The sequence below is a fragment of the Lonchura striata genome, chromosome 10 (genome assembly GCF_046129695.1).
Source record: "Lonchura striata isolate bLonStr1 chromosome 10, bLonStr1.mat, whole genome shotgun sequence".
Classification (NCBI taxonomy): Eukaryota; Metazoa; Chordata; class Aves; order Passeriformes; family Estrildidae; genus Lonchura; species Lonchura striata.
Window position 1 is genome coordinate 18,156,324 of NC_134612.1, and position 20,292 is coordinate 18,176,615.

At 56.6% G+C, this 20,292-nt stretch overlaps 1 protein-coding gene across 4 annotated transcripts; it reads left to right on the plus strand.

Moving 5' to 3' along the window:
• The first annotated feature begins 8,206 nt into the window (after window positions 1–8,206).
• Window positions 8,207–17,196, plus strand: PTMA (prothymosin alpha). Of its 4 annotated transcripts, none has more exons than XM_021544318.3 (5): window positions 8,207–8,370; window positions 12,453–12,524; window positions 13,186–13,282; window positions 15,841–15,914; window positions 16,344–17,196. In XM_021544318.3, exons 1-5 carry the CDS (start codon window positions 8,326–8,328, stop codon window positions 16,389–16,391), a joined length of 336 nt encoding a protein of 111 aa, XP_021399993.1. In that variant the 5' UTR covers window positions 8,207–8,325; the 3' UTR covers window positions 16,392–17,196. The 4 variants fall into 4 exon arrangements, with proteins under 4 accessions (XP_021399993.1, XP_021400000.1, XP_021400010.1 ...); XM_021544325.2 differs by having other exon boundaries at window positions 8,212–8,370; window positions 13,189–13,282; XM_021544335.2 differs by having other exon boundaries at window positions 8,215–8,370; window positions 13,186–13,276.
• The last annotated feature ends 3,096 nt before the right edge of the window (window positions 17,197–20,292 follow it).

Below are 20,292 nucleotides of genomic sequence, written 5' to 3' on the forward strand. Positions count from 1 at the left end.
TCCCCAAATCCCCTTTGCTTTCAGCCAGTGGTGTAAGGAGCATTCTTATATCTCCTACACCAGACAAGCTCCCCTAAAGCCTGCACAGCCATGAGACAAGTCGGCCAATCAAACTGGTTGAAAATTAAAAAAAAAAAAAAAAAAAAAAGGAAAAGGAAAAAAGGCAGAGTCCATTCCCCAATTTCCTTTTGTTGCACAAGCAGTGAGGGAGGCCGCACACCGGCAGAGCTGGACGGCTCCTTTGGCAGCAGCACAGATTTCGATCGGCTTGAAGCAATCATGAAAATGCAGCCTGAACTTCCAGTGACTCACCCAGAGAAGGGAAACTTCCTGGCTTGTGTGTTTGAGCATTTCTGGAAAAACTGCTATATTTGGCATGGAAAATAGGAAGGATTCCTCCAAGTTGCTTGAAATGGGAGCAGCAGAAATGAGTCAATGGGCAGTTGAAGAACGTTGAACAAGGACGTTCTCTAAATTATTCATTGTGATTCTCCACACTGTGTATTTTCCCCACAAGAGGCTCAACAGTGACAGCCCAGGATAGCCCAGGCTCTACCAGGAAGATCGTCAATTTATTGCTCCGACAGCCACCATGGCACTGCACGTTGGCTGTGTATTATTGACTATGGACATTACGGGCTGCTCCCCATCTGTTTACCAACACATACTGCTCCTAAAGGTATGGCACTGTGCTTATCGCTACACATTGACCCAGCGTGAAAAATCTGCCAATTTATATTTTCATGACATCAGTAGCTAGAAATGCAGTTCTTGCCAGCTTCAAACACTCTCAAATGTTTCATCTAGTATGCTGAGGGAAAAAAATTAAGGAACTGCTTTTCTGTAAATTACTGAAGTTGGTGGAGGGGGAAGCTATTTTGAGGATTTCAAATGCATTCTTCTCTCCCCTTTTTTTTTTTTCCAATAGTTGTCCGAATGGTTATTCAAACAGTTCATTAAAATCCTGAGTTGGTAAATGAAAATTGTCATTTTCAGATCATATTGTTATTATCTAAAGGAAAAAAAAAAGAATAAATTACAAGCAAAAAAAAAAAAAAATCAACCACTTTTCATGAAAAATCCACTAAAAAATGAGAGAGAGGGCAGCAAATATTTTCCATTGGGTGCAATGCCAACCGGCTCCTGGTTAGCGTATATTAAATTAAATATTAAATTTGATCATGCACTGCTTTTATTGGTGGATAAAATATCGACAAATACGTCTAATGCAGAGAGATGCTTCATGCTGCAGCCTGGCAAATCCCATTGCAGCTCTTGATCAGTGCTTTGGGTGGGAAAACCTGTTCTTTTTGCCACTGCAAGCCTGCAAGGCTGATGCCTGTGATCCATGGCTATTGCATGGGGAGTCCTTTCACCTTGTGACCCACCGATGTCCATCGTGGTTGGGCCAGCAGTGGGTCACCAGCACCTCTGCCATGATGCTGAGGTCAGGAAGCAGCAGGGGGACTATTAGGCAGTGACCCTCTCCCAGACACTGAGGCTTTGCCACTGAGGGACCTCCAGAACAGGGAGTGGGACCACTGGATTTAACTTTTTCCAATTTCTCTGCTGAATTTACCCAGTTGCTTTTTGCCTGTAATTTTTTAAGCCATTTTCCATGCTCCCACAGCAAGGAGGCCACAGCTCAGCCATGGCAGGGCAGATCTCCCTTTCCCTGGAGTGGAGATTGCTGCTATCTGATGGCCCCACCTTCTTGTACAGGGAAGAGCCAAGCACCCACCTTGATTTGGCAGACTTCTTTCCTCTTCCCTGCTCAGTCCACTCTTTCCAAAGGTGTTGTTCAATGAGAACCACCCCAAGCAGGAGGGTTTTAGCCTGGAAGCAGCAGCCTCCTTCCCCTGGCTCCTCCCTGCTGGGCTGGAAGGTGGCCAGTCCCTCCAGAGCTCCAGCAGCACGGGGGGCAAGCTGAGAGGTGAGTGGAGGAGCACTCCTGTCACCAGCACCCCACATCTTCAGCCCACCAGGAGCCCCAGGCAGGAATGAGATATGCTGGCATGATATCAGAGAGAAGGGTCTTGTCCGGGGCTCTGCTTTGCCTCTCGAATGCTGCCCCTGGAGATTCAGTATCTGCTTGAGACTTCTGGTCCATCAATTATTTAATTCCCTCCAGCCATGTGGTCTCCAGCCCCGAGTGCTTGTCTCCTCTGAGCGTGCAGGCCTGCTTGTGGGGGCAAAGGGGTTGGGCAGGAAGATGCAGAGCTGGGGCTGGGCAGAGGATTCCCACCAGGAAGTGAAGCAGAGGTACAGGGGATAGGTCTCACCAGCTGAAGTCTTGAGCTGAGCACTTGGGCTGGCACCTTCTTTCCCAGCCACCCATTTGTTGGAGGGATGGGTTCTTCTTCTGACCCTGGGGATGACCCTGAGGAAAGCACCTCCCTGCTCCATGCCTCATTTTACCCACCTATAAAATAGGGCCAAGGATTTCGCAAGTGGTGTGAGCTCCGGTGGCACCCCAAACGTGCGTGCAAGACTGTGTTTTGCAATAAGCAAGAGTGTGACTCTCGTCCCTGCTTGCAGGGGCTACACCACCAATGTGCCTTTAGTGGATCACGTAAGGCTGGTGGTCCCTGTTTGCTGCTGCTGCCCGTGCTGTCTCAAGCTCAAGTAGCATGGCACGGCACGGCTCAGCATGGCACAGCACAGAACAGCACGGCAGGCGCTGCTGGGCAGGCAGGACAAGCTGCGACACGCGGGCAGGCAGGCGGCTGGAGCCGGGTAGGTGTGTCCCTGTTACCCAATAAATAACTCAAGCCCTAAAGCAGCCCATTGTAATTACAGGGGCCCCGCGCAGATTGAAAATGAAGGAGAAGGAGGGGAAAAAAGGAAATCAAGGTTCAGTTCTTCCCCAGGAGGTAGCGCTCCATGGGGAAAGCAATAGAAGGGAGCGGTGATTTATATCTCTCCAGAGGAATTCTCCTTTGCAGGGCCGCCCAAGGCGCCGCCAGGTTCAGCTGAGTTTCTCATCTGCATATGCATGAGCCAGTAATTAATTCTCTCTGATACTGATCCAGATTTGGGGTTGGTTTTGTGAGTGTGTGCGTGCGCGTTTTGTGTTCGTCTTCTCCCAGGTGTGCTAACACACCAAGGAGGGATGAGACGAAGTAGTGGTGGCTCTCCACAGTTGTCCCTGCAGGATGGTAGCCATTGACACTTCAGGGCCAGCTTGAGGCAGAGAGGTGGCCCTGGTTGGGTGGGGACTCCTGTGGGGTGGCTCTGGGTGGTGTCCTGCTGAGGACGGCATGAGGAAGGGGGAGAGAGAGTAGGGCACAATCAGGGTCACGTGCCTGGGGCTGGCTACACCATGGGGCGATCCCTGCCCGAACACACATCCAGCCTTGGGCACGTGCAAGAGGTGTTGTCCCTCTTCCAGCAGACATTGCAAAGATACCGTGTTTGCAAAGTGCTGAGAAGAGGGAGGGAGGGAAGAGAATCTTGACTTGCCTCCTCCCTCCCACCTTCCTCTCTCGTTTTAAATCTCTTCCATGCATCATTTGAGCAGTGGGACGGAAGCCCTGAGGAGTGAAACCTTGTGTCTGGCCAAAGGCCCGGGCCTGGGGCAGGATGTGGGTGTAAACTCCATGCCATGGGCCCTTGCTCTGGGTCTGATCCAGAGCTCATAGTCACCACCAGCCTTCCAACCTGGGGAAAACCAGAAAACGTTAATGACAGAGAAACAAGCGTTTTCCACCTTCACAGAGCCCACACCCTAGAACACAGGTCTCTTCCCCTAGACCCAGGAGCATGTTGCCCCAATGGCCTCCTCACCTTTCCCTTCAGAGAAAGGCAATAATCAGCTTTCTTGCCTTAAACCTTGCCATGGGGCTCTGCCCGTCTCTCAGGGATGAGCTGAGATTGTTCCAACACACAGGCAAGGAAAGACAGAGATGAGAGTACTCTGTGAGTACACACATGTGGGTCATGGCATTGGCAGTGCTGGCTCTTGGCAGCCAGCAGGAGATGCTGGATCAACTCCTGATGTTGTGGGCTTCCTGGATCAGCCAGCATCACAAACTGGAGGCTTCCCTGGTCCCCCCATCAGGTCCCCACTCTGCCTGTAGCCGGAGCAGGATCAGCAGCAATGCTGAGATATATTGCCCTCCTCCACATGGTCCTGGCTCCTGACAGCACCCATGTGCAGCAAAGGGACTGCCTTGGCCCCACATCTCAGCCAGATAGGACAGGGCTTCCCAGAGCCACAGAGAAGCCAGTGAGCATCAAGCGACCATAGTGTCATTGCCTACTGGGGTCAGAGGATCTGGAGAGGTCACACTCCCTTTCCCACTCCCTCCAGTCACAGGGGATAACTCCTCCAGAACGCTGTCCTCACTCTGGAGGCTCTATGCAGAGGCCCAAGAACTGTGTTATGTCCTGCCTACTACATCCAGCTCTATCCAGTGGAGTGCAGAGGAGACAGACTCCCTCCATCCATCTGAGGGATCCCTGCGATGTCTACAGGCTTGGAAGCAGCGGGCTGGGAACAGCTGGTGAGTCAGAGCCCTGTGTTGTAACGTGGGGGGCAGAGCGCGTGTTGGAGCAGGGATGGCCGTGAGCTGCAGTGTGGGGCCCGCCTGGGCCTTTTGCAATCCTCTGGGGAAAGGCGAAGTCAGTGTCTCCATCCCTTAATTAAAGTGTGCCACAGGGCCCTGCTCCTGCCTGTTTACGTGGTTCGTGGGGATGGACAGAGGAGCAGCAGCCCAGGACACAGGGAGGAGGGCAGCCTCATCAGCCCTTCCCTGCACTGGGGCAGCCAGTGCTCTCGAACGCAGTCTCTGGCTCCTGCAGCCAGGTCTCAGCCTTGGCCCCAGGGTCTCTCAAAGACACTTTGTGGAACCGTGAGCTGATTCCAGTTCTCTAAACACTTCCCCTCCCTCCTGTGAGCGCACATGAAGCTCCTTCCCACCTCCCCATCACCCTCCACCCCCCATGCTCCAGAGAAAACCTGGCCCCTGTGTGCAACCCTTGCCCATGGAGGAACAGAAGGTGACACAGCCAGGATGTCATCTCTGCCGGCTTCACGTCCCGCATCACCAGCCTGACCTAGAAACACTACCACGTCTCGTGCGCCGGAGCCCGGGGATGCTGCAGGCTCATCCCTCTGTTTTTTCCAGAGCAGCTGAGTGACAGTCGCCCCTCCCTTGCCTCTCCGAAGAGCGTAATGAGAATTTCCTCCGAGGAGCAGCTTGCCGCGATGAAATAATCGCCCGAGCAGCATGATCTTCGCTGGGGATTAGAGAGGCTGCTACTTGCTGAGCTAGGGAAACGGCCGGTGAGGAGGGAAAAGTCCTACCTCCTCCTCCGGCACCTCCGCTCCTTTGCCAAAGCAATCGCCTGCCGCAGACGAAGGGAGGTCCCGGGCAGAGAGCTTAGCCCTGGAAACTTCTGTCCCCGGTCTCGGGCACTTTTGCAAAGTCCCAGTCCACCCTCCTCCTTCTCTCTCTGCTCCTGAGGAGCCGCTCCCCAGCCCGGGCAGTCCGGAGGGGTGGAGAAGAGGTAAAGAAGCAGCTGCCTTTTACAGGCAACAGTTCCTGTTGTTTCTTTTTGGACTGCTGAGGCATAAAGCGCCGAGCTGAGCCTGCTTCTCCCTGCCTTACTCTCACAGGCACTCGCCAGCCGGTTATCCCGCTGCACAGAGGGACGGCAGCAAGGGCTATACATGGATTTCCGACGCGGAGTGGTTTAAGGCAGTTTTGCTTCCACTGCAGGCTTGGTTTTTTTTTTTATCTCCAACCCTCCCACCACCAACCCCCCCCCCCCCCCCCCCCCCGCCCCCTGTCCTCTGTGAGATCCTGGTGTGACCATCCCTTGAGGATTCCTAAATTCCGAATTTTCTTCCTGAAATATCCCACATCTCATTTTCTTTTTTTAACTCTTCCTGAAACGTGGGAACCCCGAGCCCGAAGGAACATCCCTAGTTTGAGCAGAAGGCACGCATGAAAGACAAGTTATAGCAGAAGTGAATTTTTTTTTTTTTTGAGGGGTCTGGGCTTGGGTGTTTTTTTTTTTCTTTCCTCTTTCGGACACATTTCGAGACTCGCCGGCTGCCAGCTCCTGGCTGGGCTGTGGCAGAGGGCGCTCCTGCCTCCAGCACTGCGAGCAACCTGCCCCAAACCCACTGAGTCTTGTCTCCGGGAATAGCAGCTGCCCTTGTCTCGAACACTCCAAGCGAGAGGCGTAGCCAGCAGCAACCAGAAATCCCGGTTTCCACAGCCCTGTCCTTCCCCTGAGTACATGGAGGAGCTCTCGCCCTGCTCCCGCCCAGTCCTGCCGCCAGGTCAGAGCGGGACATCCGACGTGAGAAATCCATCATCCCCAAAAGGTCCCGACGTGAGAAATCCAAAAATCCATCGTCCCAAAAGGTCCCTCTTGACAAAATGCCAGCAGTGCGCCACCTTCGCGAGCAGGGCACTGCTGTGTCGACTGTGATCCAAAGTGAGAGTTGCTGGTGGGGTCGCAGTCCCCGGGGCCGGGGGACGGGCAGGGCAGGGGGTGGCTGGCCGTGGTACGAGGGCACTCCAAGGGCCAGCGGCCGCCGTGAGGTCTCGGCCGTGCCGGTGCTTCCCGCTGCCGCCGCCCCCCCGGCCCTGACCCCGTCCCCGCGCCGCCATCTCCTCAGTGCTGCTCCCACGAGGGGCAGGACGCAGAGGCTGAGGAGAAAAGCGCTGCATGGTGCGCCCAGGCACAGACCAGCCTGTTTGCTGTGCTACTGCGCTGAGTGGGAGGGACATTTTGTCCTGGAAACGGAGCCCTGTCTCTGTGTCCAGCCGCCGGGCGTGTGGGGATGGGGCAAGGGATGCCGGCGCCATGACGCCTCGTGCCGCGACGCCTGGTGCCAGGCGGTGTGGGGACTACCATGGCTTCTCCACAGCTCTCCTGCAGCCGTGAAGGGAACAGCCCCGGGTCAGCGCGGCTCCTCGTAGCCGGGATCAGCGCCCACCGCCCGCGGTAGTCCCCACCCCGGGCCCCCGGCCGACCGGCCTCGACTCCGCTCCACAACTCCGCCCCGAGCCGCCTCCGGGTTTTCAAACCCACTTGGCCCTAGACAGACAGGCGGCTCAGCCAAGAAGAAGCCGCAAAGCGTCAGTCCAGCGTTCGCCTGCCGCTGCTGACCAATCCGCACCGCTCGAGGCCTATATCCCGCCCTCCGAGGACAGCTTCTGCCTCGGTCCGGCGGCCATGTTGAGTGTGGCAGCCCCGCTGTGCTCCGTCTGGAGGGGCGTTTTTCCCACTCCTTCACCCCTTGATTCGCGCTTTCCGCACCGGGGACTATTCACGCGCGGCTCTGTCTCACCCCTGGGGCCGTTGTGGGCAGCGGAGGGGCTCCCAGGGGACCGTAACACCGTGTGGTCGCCCCACGAAGGGCTCTCGGCGCCATCTTGAGTGTGGCTGAGTCCCCTCACTCGCCGCGTCGGTGCCCCGTTACCCCGCGGTGTGAGGGGGGACAGATGCGGCCGCGGTGCCCGCGGGCGAGGGGCACGGCCGCATATAACGGGGAGCGGCGGATGGGGAGCATAGGGAAGCTCCCGCTGCGCTTCAAACCCTGAACTCGCAGAAGGTTGGGGGGGGGGGGAGTAAAAGCAGCTTGGGGACTTTTTTTTTTACTGTAAAATAAGCAAACTGGTGGGAATCCCGCATTTCTGCGCGGCACCCTGGGCGGGCCGCCCCTCCCCGCTTCCCCTAGGGGCAGCCGCGGTTGTTGTGGCCAAAGTTTCCGCGGGGCGCCGAAAACACAGGGAACGAGGGGGTTAGCGGGGTACCGAAGGGCTGGGGCTGCCCCGGGACCACCGGCGGCCTCGTGGGAGCGCGGCTGGGGGAGGGCAGCGCCGGTTCTCCCGCATTACTGTTATTATTCTTATTTTTAACTCTTATTATTTCCCCTCCGCCCCTCCGCAGGCGCGGCGGGAGCTCCCCCCTCACTCCCGCCCGCCGCCTAACTCGGCGGGAGGGGCGGGGCGGAGGCGGCGGGGGCGGAGGTAGCGCGGGGAGGGGGGCGTGGCTCTGCGCCCCTCTGCGCCCGCCACGCTGAGACCGGGCCCAACTCATCGCCGCAGTGGCGGCGCTCGCCGGCTCCTTTAAGCGGCCGTGCCCCATTGTTTGCACCGCGGCCAATGGGCGCCCGGCGGCCGCGGCGCGCGCGGCCAATGGGGCGCGGCGCGGGGCAGCGCGCGCGCCGCCCCCCGGCTCTATAAGAGGCCCGGCGGCGCCGCGTGAGTTCCCACTGGCTCGCGCAAAGCCATCTTGGCATTGTTCTGCCCGCCCGCCCGCGCCGCCGCAGCCCCGCGCGACACAGCCCCGCACGCCCCCGCCATGTCCGACGCGGCCGTGGACACCAGCGCTGAAATCTCCGCCAAGGTGAGCGACCCGCCGCCCCGCGCCCTGCTCCACGCCTTTTTTCCCCATCTCTTTTAATATTTTTTTCCGAGCGATTTCTGGCTTTTTTTTTTTTTTTTTTTTTCCTTTTGTGTTTTTTCATCGGAATGTTTTTTTCTCCCCCTGCCTGTCCCGCCTCCTCGTTTCTCCCCCTTCCCCCTCCGTCCTTCGCGTTGAAGTTGGCGGCGCGGCGTGGTGCGGAGCCGGTGCCGCCGCGCTCGCCGTGCGGGGCTGCCAGCGCCGTTCCTTTGTCTACAATGTGCGGGAAACGTGCTCGCCGCCTCTCCCGGTGCTGCCGAGCCCCGCAGCTCCGCGTCCCGCTCCCTCCTGCCTTTCCTTGGGACAGTAGCTGGCCATCCCGCTGCGGAGGGGCTCGGGGAGCCGGGGGGGTACACGCACGGCAGTGCCTCGGCACCCGGCAGCGCTCGCTCATTCAATCCGCGGTGCGGGAGCTTGACAGCCCCGTCAAACTTGTGTTCCGCTCGGCCCCGACGCTGCGGGGGGATGTGGGGGGAAGCGCTCCGGAACACGCACGGTTGTGGGGGGAGGGGGGGGCGCAGTGTCTGTTGTGGAGTTGCTGCCGAAAAGCGGGGTGGGCGGGTGGTTGCTATTTCGGAGTTGCGCCCGGTTCATGCGGGAGGGGCGTCTGCTGTGGCGGTGTTATCCCTGGAGTGTGGGGGGGACAGTTGTTTTTTCGGCGTTACCCCCCGGAAGGACGGGGCGGGGGAGGGGGGGGGCATTTGCGGTTTAGGTACTGCCCCATATTGGGAGTTACTATTTCGGAGGTGAAGAGTAGTAGGGGGTGATCCGGTGCTATTCCGGCGGGGCTTTTGTTATTTTTGGAGTTACCCCGGTGGGGGCACCCCCGCAGGAGGATGCCCCGGTGTGCCGGGGCGGTGGGGCTGAGGGCGCCGGCCCTGGCCCGAGCTCCTCGCAGCCGGGATAACTTTGCGAGTCGATGCTGTAGGTGATGGGGAGCGCCGGTACCAGCCGGGAGAGACTCTCCCGGGAGTCCCCGCTGCGGCTCCCGGCGCACGCCTTTGTCTGCGAGTCGCGGCGGAGCGACCCCGGGGGGACTGCGCTCCCCGAGCGGCCGCGGTGCGCCCCGTTGAGCCCGGGGCCACGGCCGGAAAAGTTGAGAGGGGACCCGACCCGGGCCAGTGCGTGGGAAGGCCGCGGGGGACGTGCCCGGCGGCCTCCTTACCCTGCGCCCCGACTGGCCCCGGGTCGCGCCGCTCCCGGGGGAAGCGCGGCTGGAGGGAGGGAAAAAAAAATCCGACCGGGAGGAGGGTTTATAAAAAACAAGCAACAAAACGCCGTTTCTGGCAGATTTCGATTTCACTTCTGTTTCCCGCTCCCGCAGCCATGCCCCTATCCCGCCTGCCCTGCCTCCGTTCCGGGGCCGCGGCTTGGTCCCCGTCGCCTCCGGCTCTCTCGCTGCCGGGAAGCGGCGAGGCGGCTCGATATCCCCCATCCTTCCCCGGGGGAACGGGGCCAAGTTTGCCGTTAACCTTCCCCTGCCCTTTTTAACCGCGTGCGGGAAGGGGCCTCGTCTCTGGCTCGCCCTCCTGGGAGCGAACAAGGGTCCGCGCTGCAGGGCGGGCGGAGGCGCGCACGGCGGCAAGGTGACCCCCCCACACCTCAGAAGCGCGGAGGCACCGAGGCCGCTCGCTGTCGTCCCGCCTCGCCGTCCGGAACGCTCCCGGGAGGCGGGGATGGGGGGGGAAGGGGGTTCCCGCCCCGCCCGGGCGCCGCCCCCGGCCGGTGCCGCGGGGCGCCCACCACGTGCGGGCCTGGGAGCCGGAGTCCGCCGCACCGCCCCCGCCGGGACTACAGCTCCCAGCAGCCCGCGGGGCGCCGCGCTGGCCGCCGGCCAATCAGCGGGACGGGGAGAGTGGCGCGCGGTTTGAATGGCGGCCGCGCGCGTGGCGGCGCGGGGGAGCCCCCTGGCGGCGGGAGGCGCGGGCTGCGGCCGTGCCTCCGCCGTGCCCGGGTCCCGATTTCCCCGCTTCTCACCGGGGGAAGCGAGCCGAGAGCAGGGCCAGGGGAAAGGTAGAGCTTTCCGAGCCAGTGGTATGCGGCTCTACGCCGCTGCTATTCATTCCATAGACAAACAGCCCTGACACACCTATAATTAGAGGCTGTGTCCCAGTCTTTGCGCCAGAATAGCAATGCTGCTGCACCGGCCCTTGGTCTGGACGCCACTGCGCATATCTGTTTGTGTTGGACTGGGAAAGGAAAAGGGGGAATCTGATGCTCTCTGCAACCCTGTTGCTACCACAAACTCCATGACCTGGCATCGTGATGGTGGTTAAACTGAGCGTTTTCAATAATGCTGGAAAGGTCAGGACTGGAGATCTGTCCAGCTAAAATGCCCAAAAATGAGCTGTTACTTCACTGGAAGAATTACTTGCAGTGTGTGAACAACTTGTTTTAAAAAGAAGTGTTGGGCATATTGGGAGGTGGAAATTCTGACTGCTTGACATGCTCTGTGTTTTTATGTGGGAACTGCTTTGTTGCCCTCGTGCCCATGTGCCTGGTGCGATGCAGCAGCTATTGCCCCGTGATGCAAAAGAGGCCAAATGGTTGTAATCAGTCTCTAGGGAGCAGAGCAGTGGAAGCCACTGACAGTGTAAAACTGTGGTCGCAGTGTGGAGGAGGTGGCCTGGGATTCATGTGTGAGCAGTGAAAGGAGGGAGCTTGTGTGTTTGCTTTACTCCAGACTCCTGGAGTAAAGGTGAGGTTCGATCAACAGGTGTTGTCCCCCCTCAAAGCTTTGCTTTGCTTCAGTGAAAGTCTTTCCTCAGTGTACTTGGCAGCTGTGGGTGCCTCTGGAAGCAGCATCTGTCTGTTTAAGAAACCTGGTCGTCTAAAATGCCTCTGCTGCCTCCTCTGTGTAATCTGCAGGGCAGTAGAAGCCCTCCCAGAAGGAAGCGGTGATCACACCAGCAGGGCTGGGCTGTGCTCTTCCCTGCCGTGTTCCCACGAGGTAGTGGCTCCCCTCCCGGCAGTGAAAGTGCCCGCTTGCCGTGGGCGGCACCGGCAGCTGCAAAGGGCGGGCAGGAGCGGGGGGAAGCCACCACAGTGGAGCAGGAGCTTCCAGCAACTTTTAAATACCTCATGGTCGCTGCTGAAGCCGGCTGTGGCTGTGCTGCTGGCCCTGGGGAAGGGCCTCCCTGCTTTCCTTGGCTGGGGAAATGCTCACTGTGCTGAAGGATCTCACTCCAGTTGATGGAAGAACAGAAGGGAAGGAGGATGCAAGCAGAGATGCCAGTGTTAAATCCAAGTGTTCTTAATGCGGGAACATAAAGTTGGATCCTTCAGCCTGTTTGCTGAGCGACTTGGCATGACATTTTGACAGTGATCAATAGCAAAAACACACAAGTTCCCACTCTGCTTGCAGTGGAGGCTTGAACCAAACTAGCCAGGCATGGCTCTTGGAGCAGTGTAAAAATAGACTTCTTCCCCCACCCCATCCTGTTACACTTTAAGCTGTGAGCTGGATGCTGGAGCCTCCTCTCTGCTGCTGTGAGAAAGACCAGGCATGTAATATTTGCCGTATCATTTTCGCTAGGCAGGGCAGAGACCACAGCCTCTGCTAATGAGTCCCTGGGAGTTGTTCGTGCTGTGAAGGTACTGAGCAGCCGTGGATGCCTGCAGCCCCAGGACAGAGCCCATCCTTTGGACAGGGCTGCTGGCTCCCCATGGCATTGCAGGAGCGTGCACGGACTGTGCTAAGATGGGCAATCAGCCAGCTCTGCTGCTGTTGAGCATATATGCAGGCAGCCAGCTCTGTCTGTTTGGGAGCTCAGAGGTGAAACAGAGCAGTCTCTTTTTTAGAGGGCTGTTCTGGCAAGGCTGACTTGGATTGAGATTCGCCCCCATGTTTTCCCGTTCCCAAGGAGGAGCCAGAACGTGGCGACCAAATCACAGAACAAATCTGTACGAAGAGAAACCAGCGCCTGCTCTCGCTCTCAGACTGTGTTTTTCACACCTGATCTGCAGCTTCTCTGACCCAGACACCTGGAATCGGGGTGACTTCTCTGCTTTTCTGCTCCTTCCAGGATCTAAAAGAGAAGAAGGAAGTTGTTGAAGAAACAGAAAATGGCAGAGATGCACCAGCCAACGGCAATGCTGTGAGTATGGCTGCTATCTGCTGGGAGAGGCAGTCTGGCTTTTTGTTCTCCTCTTGCTTTTGCTACAAGTTTGTCCGTAGCACAAAGAGGGGATCCCTCTAAATGGTAGCCCTGAGCCCTGTGAAGCCCTTCAGCCTTTGGTGCTTCACGTTACACAGACACTCCCAGCCTGTGGGCCGTTCATGTGTGTGCAGAAGAGAAGAGCTGGGCTTGGATTCCCTCCCTGATAGCTGTGTGAGCCTGTCCAGTATCAGCTCATCCCTGGGCAAGGATAAAGAGGAAACAAATTTTAAAACCCACTAGGATTTACAGTGTTACAACCACTTGAGCTGGGAAATACATCATGTACAAGTAAACTGGTTGGTTTCCTCTTTTAACATGCTGGGGGAAAATCACTGTGCCGCATTTCCATGTGTCATGAGAGCCATTACAGGCTTTGTCTCAGAGCTGCAGCCCCAAGTTACTGTGGGCTTGATGCTTCGTGCCTGGGCTGTCTGGGTTTAATAGACTCAGGCGGAAAGCAGGGTGTGTGCCCAGGGCTCTGGTGGGCTGGTGCTTTGCTTTCAGCAGGAAAGGTGAGAACACATACTTGTGCTGAATGTCTCTTCCACCTTCTCCCTTTCCCAGTGCATTTTTTTAAGTGATGTTTTGTCTTGCCAAGGAGAACGAGGAAAACGGAGAGCAGGAGGCTGACAACGAAGTAGACGAAGAGGAGGAGGAAGGTGGTGAAGAAGAGGATGAGGAGGAAGAGGGTGATGGTAACTTTGTTTGTTCCCCCCACCCCTATCCCACAGCCGTGTCCCGCTCTGGACAGCGGGCTCCCGGGAAGCGGAGGCGAGCAGAGAGCAGCGTCTCCCCCTCGCGGCTGTGGGCAGGGAGCTCCCGCCAGCCAGGCTCGCTCCTTCCCTGCTTGCCTGAGCCACTGCTGCTGGGAGTGAAGTCAGCCTTGAATCCCTTCCAGCAGGTTGAGGGCAGATTCCTTCCTCCCTCCCTCTGGCCAGACGGCACCTTACCGCGGCGCTGAATAAGCGCATTAGCCCTTCCGTGCGAGTAGTAAAATCTGCCCTTGACTCCTGCGAGCACAGCTGCTGCTGCAGACACCAGCACTGGCCACTCAGACAGGGACAGTCCTGGGTGGGCATGCCTTGGCCAAGGCACAGAGGATGTGTCACCATGCTTGTTCACAGAGCAGCATGATGAGAGGCTCATGCAGCCCTCTTTCCCAGGCCGGATGCTGTGTGGTAACAGCAGAGGAACCTGTGGCTCTTACCTGATCTTCCAACTGGAAGTAGATAGGCTTTCTTTGAACCTTCTATGGCTGCAGTGTCCAGTGTCTCCCTGCCCTCTGCTGCTTTCTGACCTGGCCCAGCCCAGATACAGGTTTTGGCAGCAGTGGCTTGCTGGATCACTTCTCATCCTCCCCGTTACTATTTTTTCCCTCAAGATCTGCTTGGATGAGTAACATTGTTTATCACTTGTTAAGGCTAGGAGAAAACCTTTCTTTCTTGTTAGGCTGAGATGAACTCAGGGCCCTGATTATCTGTTACTAGGTTAATCCTCTGTGAATTTTTGGTTTACATGCTGACCTACTAACCTGCTGGCTAGTTTTGGGAGACAGGGACAGGGCTGAAAATGTAATGACCATTAAACCAGTGCTTATTCTGAAAGTGTGAGCCGGGAAAGCCGCCTCCTTTGGGGTAGCCCTCTCTCAGCAGCCTGCTATTCCCTTCAGTAGAAATTGGTTCACTAGGAACAGCTGGGAATGGTGACCTTCTTTAACTTGTGGTTTTAACCCCTGAGGACAGATGCAGAACTGCTGTGTGCTGTCCTGAGCCCGTTTACCCCCAGCCTTACTTTAGGGTGGATGAGATTGGGCATACTTGGCTCTCCCCGCTGCTCTCGAGCAGGAGCAGAGAGGATGTGTATGCTGCAGGCGCGTGTGTGGGGTGGAAGTGTTGCTTGGATACTGCTGTGACAAACCCGGAGAGCTTTGGTCCCGCAGTGCCAGCCCTGCTCTTCCCAGCTCAGCGAACACAGGCACGATTTGGCACACGGTGCCTGGAGACGCCGCTGCCTTGCGGGGATCCAGCACAGGCTCTGACTGCTGGCACGGGCTCTGGCCCTGCTTGCTGCCCTTGGGCGATCCCTGCCTGGGAGCTGCACCTGAGCACTGCAGGAGAGAGATTTAAAAGGCAGCAAGTCCAGCTTGCATCAGCTTTTTTAGCCAAGACTTGCAGCCAAACTCCTGGGGCTTGACAGCAGAGGAGAGCTTGAGGGTATATTTTCCTCTCGCATCTCTCCATCCCATCTCATTATTTGCTTTGCTTAAAGCAGCTCAAAGAACTAAAAATGCTCCCAATCAGCTTGGCACTGTCACCTGACCTGCCGGCCAGCCCAGTGCATGTGATGGCTGCCGGGGTGTTGATCCATCGCTGGGAGATAATCTTGGCCCTTCCCACTGCATGGACCACACCGCAGCTGGGCACACGTCAGGAGAGGAGAGGGGAAGGGAGGATGGGCTGACCTTAATCCCCCCAGCCCTCCAGGCTGCCCGTACGTGTGGCTCATGGCAGTGGTTTAAAGCCAGCTTACTGGCCTTAACTCTCTAAGTTTTAGTAGGGTCTCCTGTTACACAAGAGACTTGGACAGCTGAGAAGCTGTTCTGCCTCTGGGCTTGCCCCTGAGCCCCCAAAACTGGCCAAAGGTCGTTCTGATCCACTGACTCAGTCGTTCTGATCCACTGGCCTATTTGAGCTCAAAGTGGGTCAAAGAAAGCCCAGAGCTCGCTGCTCATCCTCCTGGCTGGCTGTAAGATAAGTTGGAAGCATTTGTTTGCTGTTCTGATAATTAGAAAGTGTTCTGACTCAGAACTAATGCGTTCTGGCTCTCTTAACTCATTAAAGATGGACTAATAGCTGCGAAGGGAAGCAGAAGTAATCTGGAGTGGTTAGGCAGAGCAGCCACTAGAAAGAGTTTATTCCTCTCTTTTTTTCCCCTCCATTTTTGCCATGATTTCGGCACTTGTGGTAGGTGGTGGTTTTGCTATCTCACTGTCTGTGTTACAAATGCAGTGTGAATCAGACTTGAGGCTGCCAATCCTTATTTTCCCTTTGGTGGGTCAGGTAATTTCAGGGATGCCAGAAAAGCCACAGTGTCCTCTGTCACCTCTTGTCCTGAGCAGAGTCTGCCACCTGGGGAGATGGGGGACATGGTATCACAGGGTGGGGGTGAGGCAGGATTAAACCCAGAGGGGAGGTGTGTGGAACTGGAACTCTCCCTGAGGGTCTCACATTTCCTCCCTTTGTATTCCATGCAGGTGAGGAAGAGGATGGTGATGACGATGACGAAGCTGAGGGAGCCACAGGCAAACGGGCAGCTGAGGATGATGAGGTAGGAAGAGTAAGCAGCCCCTCAGAGCCACACATGTCCCCAGAGGGCTTGGGAGGGGAGAGGGTGTCAGTGGGGCCAGAAGGGCTGGGCTTAACTCTGGGGCTGGAATGCTCTGCCTGTGTGCTCCAGGGACACAGCCCAGTTCTCTTTATACACTGGCCTGGTTAGAGGAGTGTCTGCTCCTGCCCAGCAGAGCCCTGGCCCTGGGCTGGGGAGACCTGGAATGCTCATGGCAGGCCTGGGTGGAGGCACTCAGGGGCTCCCTGAGAAGACAGGATTTTGCCTGACGGAGGGGAACACCTGTGGTGCTCAGACCTTGTCTGTGAGGCGGGGAGGGACCCCAAACTCCCCTGCCTTGGGGTGACTCCTGCCTGCCCCCAGCAGCCCCACTCCCCATCCCCTCTCCTGATGGCTTTGCTTTCCCCCTAGGATGATGACGTCGATCCCAAGAAGCAGAAAACCGATGAAGATGATTAGGCAGCAAATTTTTTTTTTTTTTTTTTTTTTTTAAATAAGGAGGAAAACAAACCAACAAAAATGGCCAGCGCGTCCTCTTCACCCTTGGGACTCCCGTTGCAGCCCCCTTTCCCTCACACAGCCCCTTCCTCCCCCCTCCGCCGTGGTCATCCTCACCAAGTAGAGTGAACCCCGTCCCCGCCCCCCGGCGCGGCGCTGCCACTCAACGAACATGGAAATGATTCGCCCGTTAGCGGGGAGAGAAAACCCCCCTTCCCCCACCAACCCTCTCCCCCCAAGCACCAAAACTTCAAGGCCCTGCTTTCTTTCTTAAAAGTACTTTAAAGGAGAATTTGTTTGTATTTTTTATTTACATTTTATATTTTTGTACATATTGTTAGGAGGTCCGCCATTTTTAAGTGATCTCGGATTGACCAAAAGGGGGGCTTTGAAGTGTATATCTCTCTTGTTACCTATCTCTGACTTTACTTGTGGTGTGACCAGGCCCAAACCATTATCTCAAAGGAGAATAAAACAAAACCTTGTAAAAAAAAAAATTAAAAAAGACAAAAATGCAAAAAAAAAAAATTACAATCTTATTCTGAGCATTCCAGTAACTTTTTTTGTGTATGTACTTTAGCTGTACCATAGATCGTGGTTTGTATGAGGTGGCAAGGCCAAAGATAAAAAGGTTTTCTTTTTTTTTTTCTGTCTATGAAGTTGCTGTTTATTTTTATTTTTTTTTTTTTGGCCTGTTTGATGTATGTGTGAAACAATGTTGTCCAACAATAAACAGGAATTTTATTTTGCTGAGTTGTCCTAACAAGGCTGCCTCCCAACTGCTGCTTTTTGTTTTAGTTTTCATTTGTTTTAATTTTTTATTTCTTTCTTCCCTTCTTTATCTCCTTTCTTTCTTTGCTTTGGACTTGGGCTGGGAAGAGAGAGAGAGGGGGGTGCAGGGTGTTGATGGGGAAGGGTCTGGGGGCTGTGCTGTCCCCCTGCTGCTGTGGTGGTTGGGGAGGCACTGTCTCTCCATGTCTGTATTCCTGTGGAGAGCTGCACCAGTGTCCCCAGCATGGCCTCTGCATGATCCTGCATGCTCTGGCTGCCCTTGGCAAGAGGTAGGGATGGGTTAGACTGGGAAACATGGACAGCAAGTGTGTTGGGGGTATGGTTTGCTCAGCAATTCTGTCTGCAGCCAAATTTGTTGTGGATTGTTTGGTTTGTGTAATGGGGATGAGAAACCCATCTTCAAAATCCTTCCTTGCAGTATCTGCTGCAGGTGATTGACCCCTGGTTGTGGGGTAGGGTTGGCTCAGGCTGTGTAAAAGCCTTCCCTCCCTTGGGGCTTGTTCGAGTGTTGCTGGCAGTGGGGCAGGAGTCAGTGTCAGCGGGGATTGGATTCAACCAGAATTGGTCCTGGGGGATGCTCCAGCCTGCACTGGTCACTCAGCAATTTCTGGGGTGTCAAGTTCAAGATTTGGCAGTGGGGCTGGGGGAGACAGGCTCAGGTTTGTCTGTATGCTCAACCAAAATGGCTGTAATGTAGCCTTAGCCTCTGCTGCTTTGCTCCTAACCTTCCAACTCATTTTTTCCTCCTTCCTCCAGGGCGTTGGAGCTTGGAAAAGCTCAGCCTGCTCTGCCAGGTGTGTGGAGTTCGTTTGCAAGAACCTGCTTTGTATCTGTGTTCCCAAACCCTCGCCCTGGCTCCAGGGAGTCCCCTTTCCCTACTGATCCAGGCTGTGCCAAAGCCTCACCAGATGGTCTCGTTTCCTCCTCTCACGCTGCAATCCCAGCAGTCAGTGTTCAGATGCTGGGACATGATTTTTTTTTTTTTTTTTTTTTTTAAGAGGAACCAATGTCCATTTAATGCACTGGCTGTAAGGGTCACGACCTCTCCTGATCCCCAGGAGCAACCAGGTCATTTATTCTGCACTTACACCTTAATTATCCACTGAATAGAGCTGGCTGATAGCTTATCAGATTTACTGCCTCCATGCACAGGCCCTGTGCAGCCTTGCCTGGGTGAGGGGAGCTTGTGGCAGGGCTGGAGGCAGCACTAGGTTTGGTTATCCAGTCCTCCCATGGGACGGGACATGGGAGTGGCAAACAGTTCTGTTTGCTGTCACCGTGCTGCTGGGTGCGGCTTTGTTGTGCAGTGCTGGGACATCCACATCCTTGTGTCCTCACCACCGGTGCCCCATGTGTGGCTCCTGCATCACGATGGGATGGGTGCTCACGGCGCAAGACTCAAGCTGGTACTTGTAGATTTGCAAGGCAAATTATTCAAACAAGCTTCTGCAGCTGTGTAGACAAGGTGGCTGACTCCAGGTGTCCCTGAAGTGTGGGGACCCTGCACACACAAAGCTGGTGTGAGGGCGTTGGGGGAGCAGTGCCCTTACTGTCCCCATTGCAGAGAGGACTTGTCCGCCGGTCTGGGGGTCGTAGGGTCCATTTTGGTGTGGGGTAAAAGAGGAGGCTGCCCCAGCCTCCCAGGTGGGCACACTAATACTGGGCAGGGCACGGAGCAGCCAGGGCTGTGTGGGCAGCTCAGTGACCCCCAGGAGCCCTCCAGCTCCTGGTCTACACCTGGCTGCCGCGAGCCCCGTGGCGATGGAGAGGGCGAACCCCAGTTCCTGCACCCATCTCCGCGCCCCGTGCCTTGGGGCAGCGGCTGTGGGTGCCCCTGCCCGCCCCGGGGCGCTGCCAGGGCCGGGGCTCAGCTCTGCCCATGGATCCTCGCAGGGAGGGATCCCGGCCAATCCTCACGTGGCGGCGCAGCCAGCCAGCCAATCCCCTGCTGCCACCTGGCTCTTGCTGCCTCCACCAATCACAACCAAGCAACACTCTGGTCTGACCAATCATGTGCTGCCACCTGCACGACACCACAGCCAACCACGTGCTGCCACTTGTCTGTACTGCTGCCTCAGCCCCTGCAGCAGCAGCCCACCAATCACAGCACGAGGGGGATTGTGTTGAGCCAATCAGAAGCTGCTGCCTCCGTCTGTCCCAGCCAATCAGGGGCAGCCACACCCTGCCAGGAGCTATAAAGGCCCTTCAGCTCCCGGGCTGTGCCAGCAGTCGGGGTCATCCCAGCGTGGAGGTCTGCTGTCGTGTGGAAGGTGGTTCCTCTGGAAAAGGCTCCCACCTGCAGGGTCCTGGAAGGATGTAGGGGAAACACGGTGGTGTTTTGGTGGGAGTGAGTCCAAGATGCTCGAGGGACCGCTCACCTGGGTAATGTCTTGGGACAGGGACCAGGAGCAGCAGGTCCCCCCAGCAGGAGATGGCTTACAGGAGTTGTGGCAGCTGAAAGTGCCTGTGAAGATCTTGGAGATGGTCTTCCTGAGGAGCTGGCCATGTGCCAGGGTCTGCCCACTGGGAGCTGGAGAGTCCCACCTGCCTCAGATGTTCAGGAGATGATCCCAGCTGTGCCTGGGGGCCAGAGCTGGGCTCTGTGGGGCTGACGCCACAGGACAGAAGGTGGAGAGCGTGCAGCCATCATGTGCCTTCAGGCACAGAACGGTGCTGGGGTCTTCACCCAGAGCTGTGTCACAGGTCACACATACAATTGTGACTTACAGAGCAGAACTACCAGCACCACCCTCACCTGCAGACACCACATGTCATGAGGGATCCGAATCCTGCTTGAGCTGCTGATCACACTGGTCCTGGAGACTGGTGGAGGCAAGTGGATGAAGCTGTCCTGAGGTGTGCTGGCTGGCTGCTGACCTCTGAAGATGAGTAATTCCCACATGAATTATCGAGAGAGCTGCAGGAGGGAGCATCAGGAGAGCCTCGTATGTGCCAGGAGGGACTCAGGTTGTGCCAATGTGCTCCAGTGGCCACTGAAACCAAGGGCAGCCCTTCCCAAGGATTCTGCTGTGTCCAGACCTCAGCTGAAGCCACCTTTGTGTGGCCTCAA

Excerpts from the sequence above, each read along its gene's own strand:
- PTMA (XM_021544318.3), top strand. The coding sequence starts at position 8,326 with ATGTCCGACGCGGCCGTGGACACCAGCGCTGAAATCTCCGCCAAG. Across the intron at positions 12,525-13,185 it reads CACCAGCCAACGGCAATGCT|GAGAACGAGGAAAACGGAGA; the intron begins GTGAGTATGGCT and ends TGTCTTGCCAAG. Across the intron at positions 13,283-15,840 it reads TGAGGAGGAAGAGGGTGATG|GTGAGGAAGAGGATGGTGAT; the intron begins GTAACTTTGTTT and ends TATTCCATGCAG.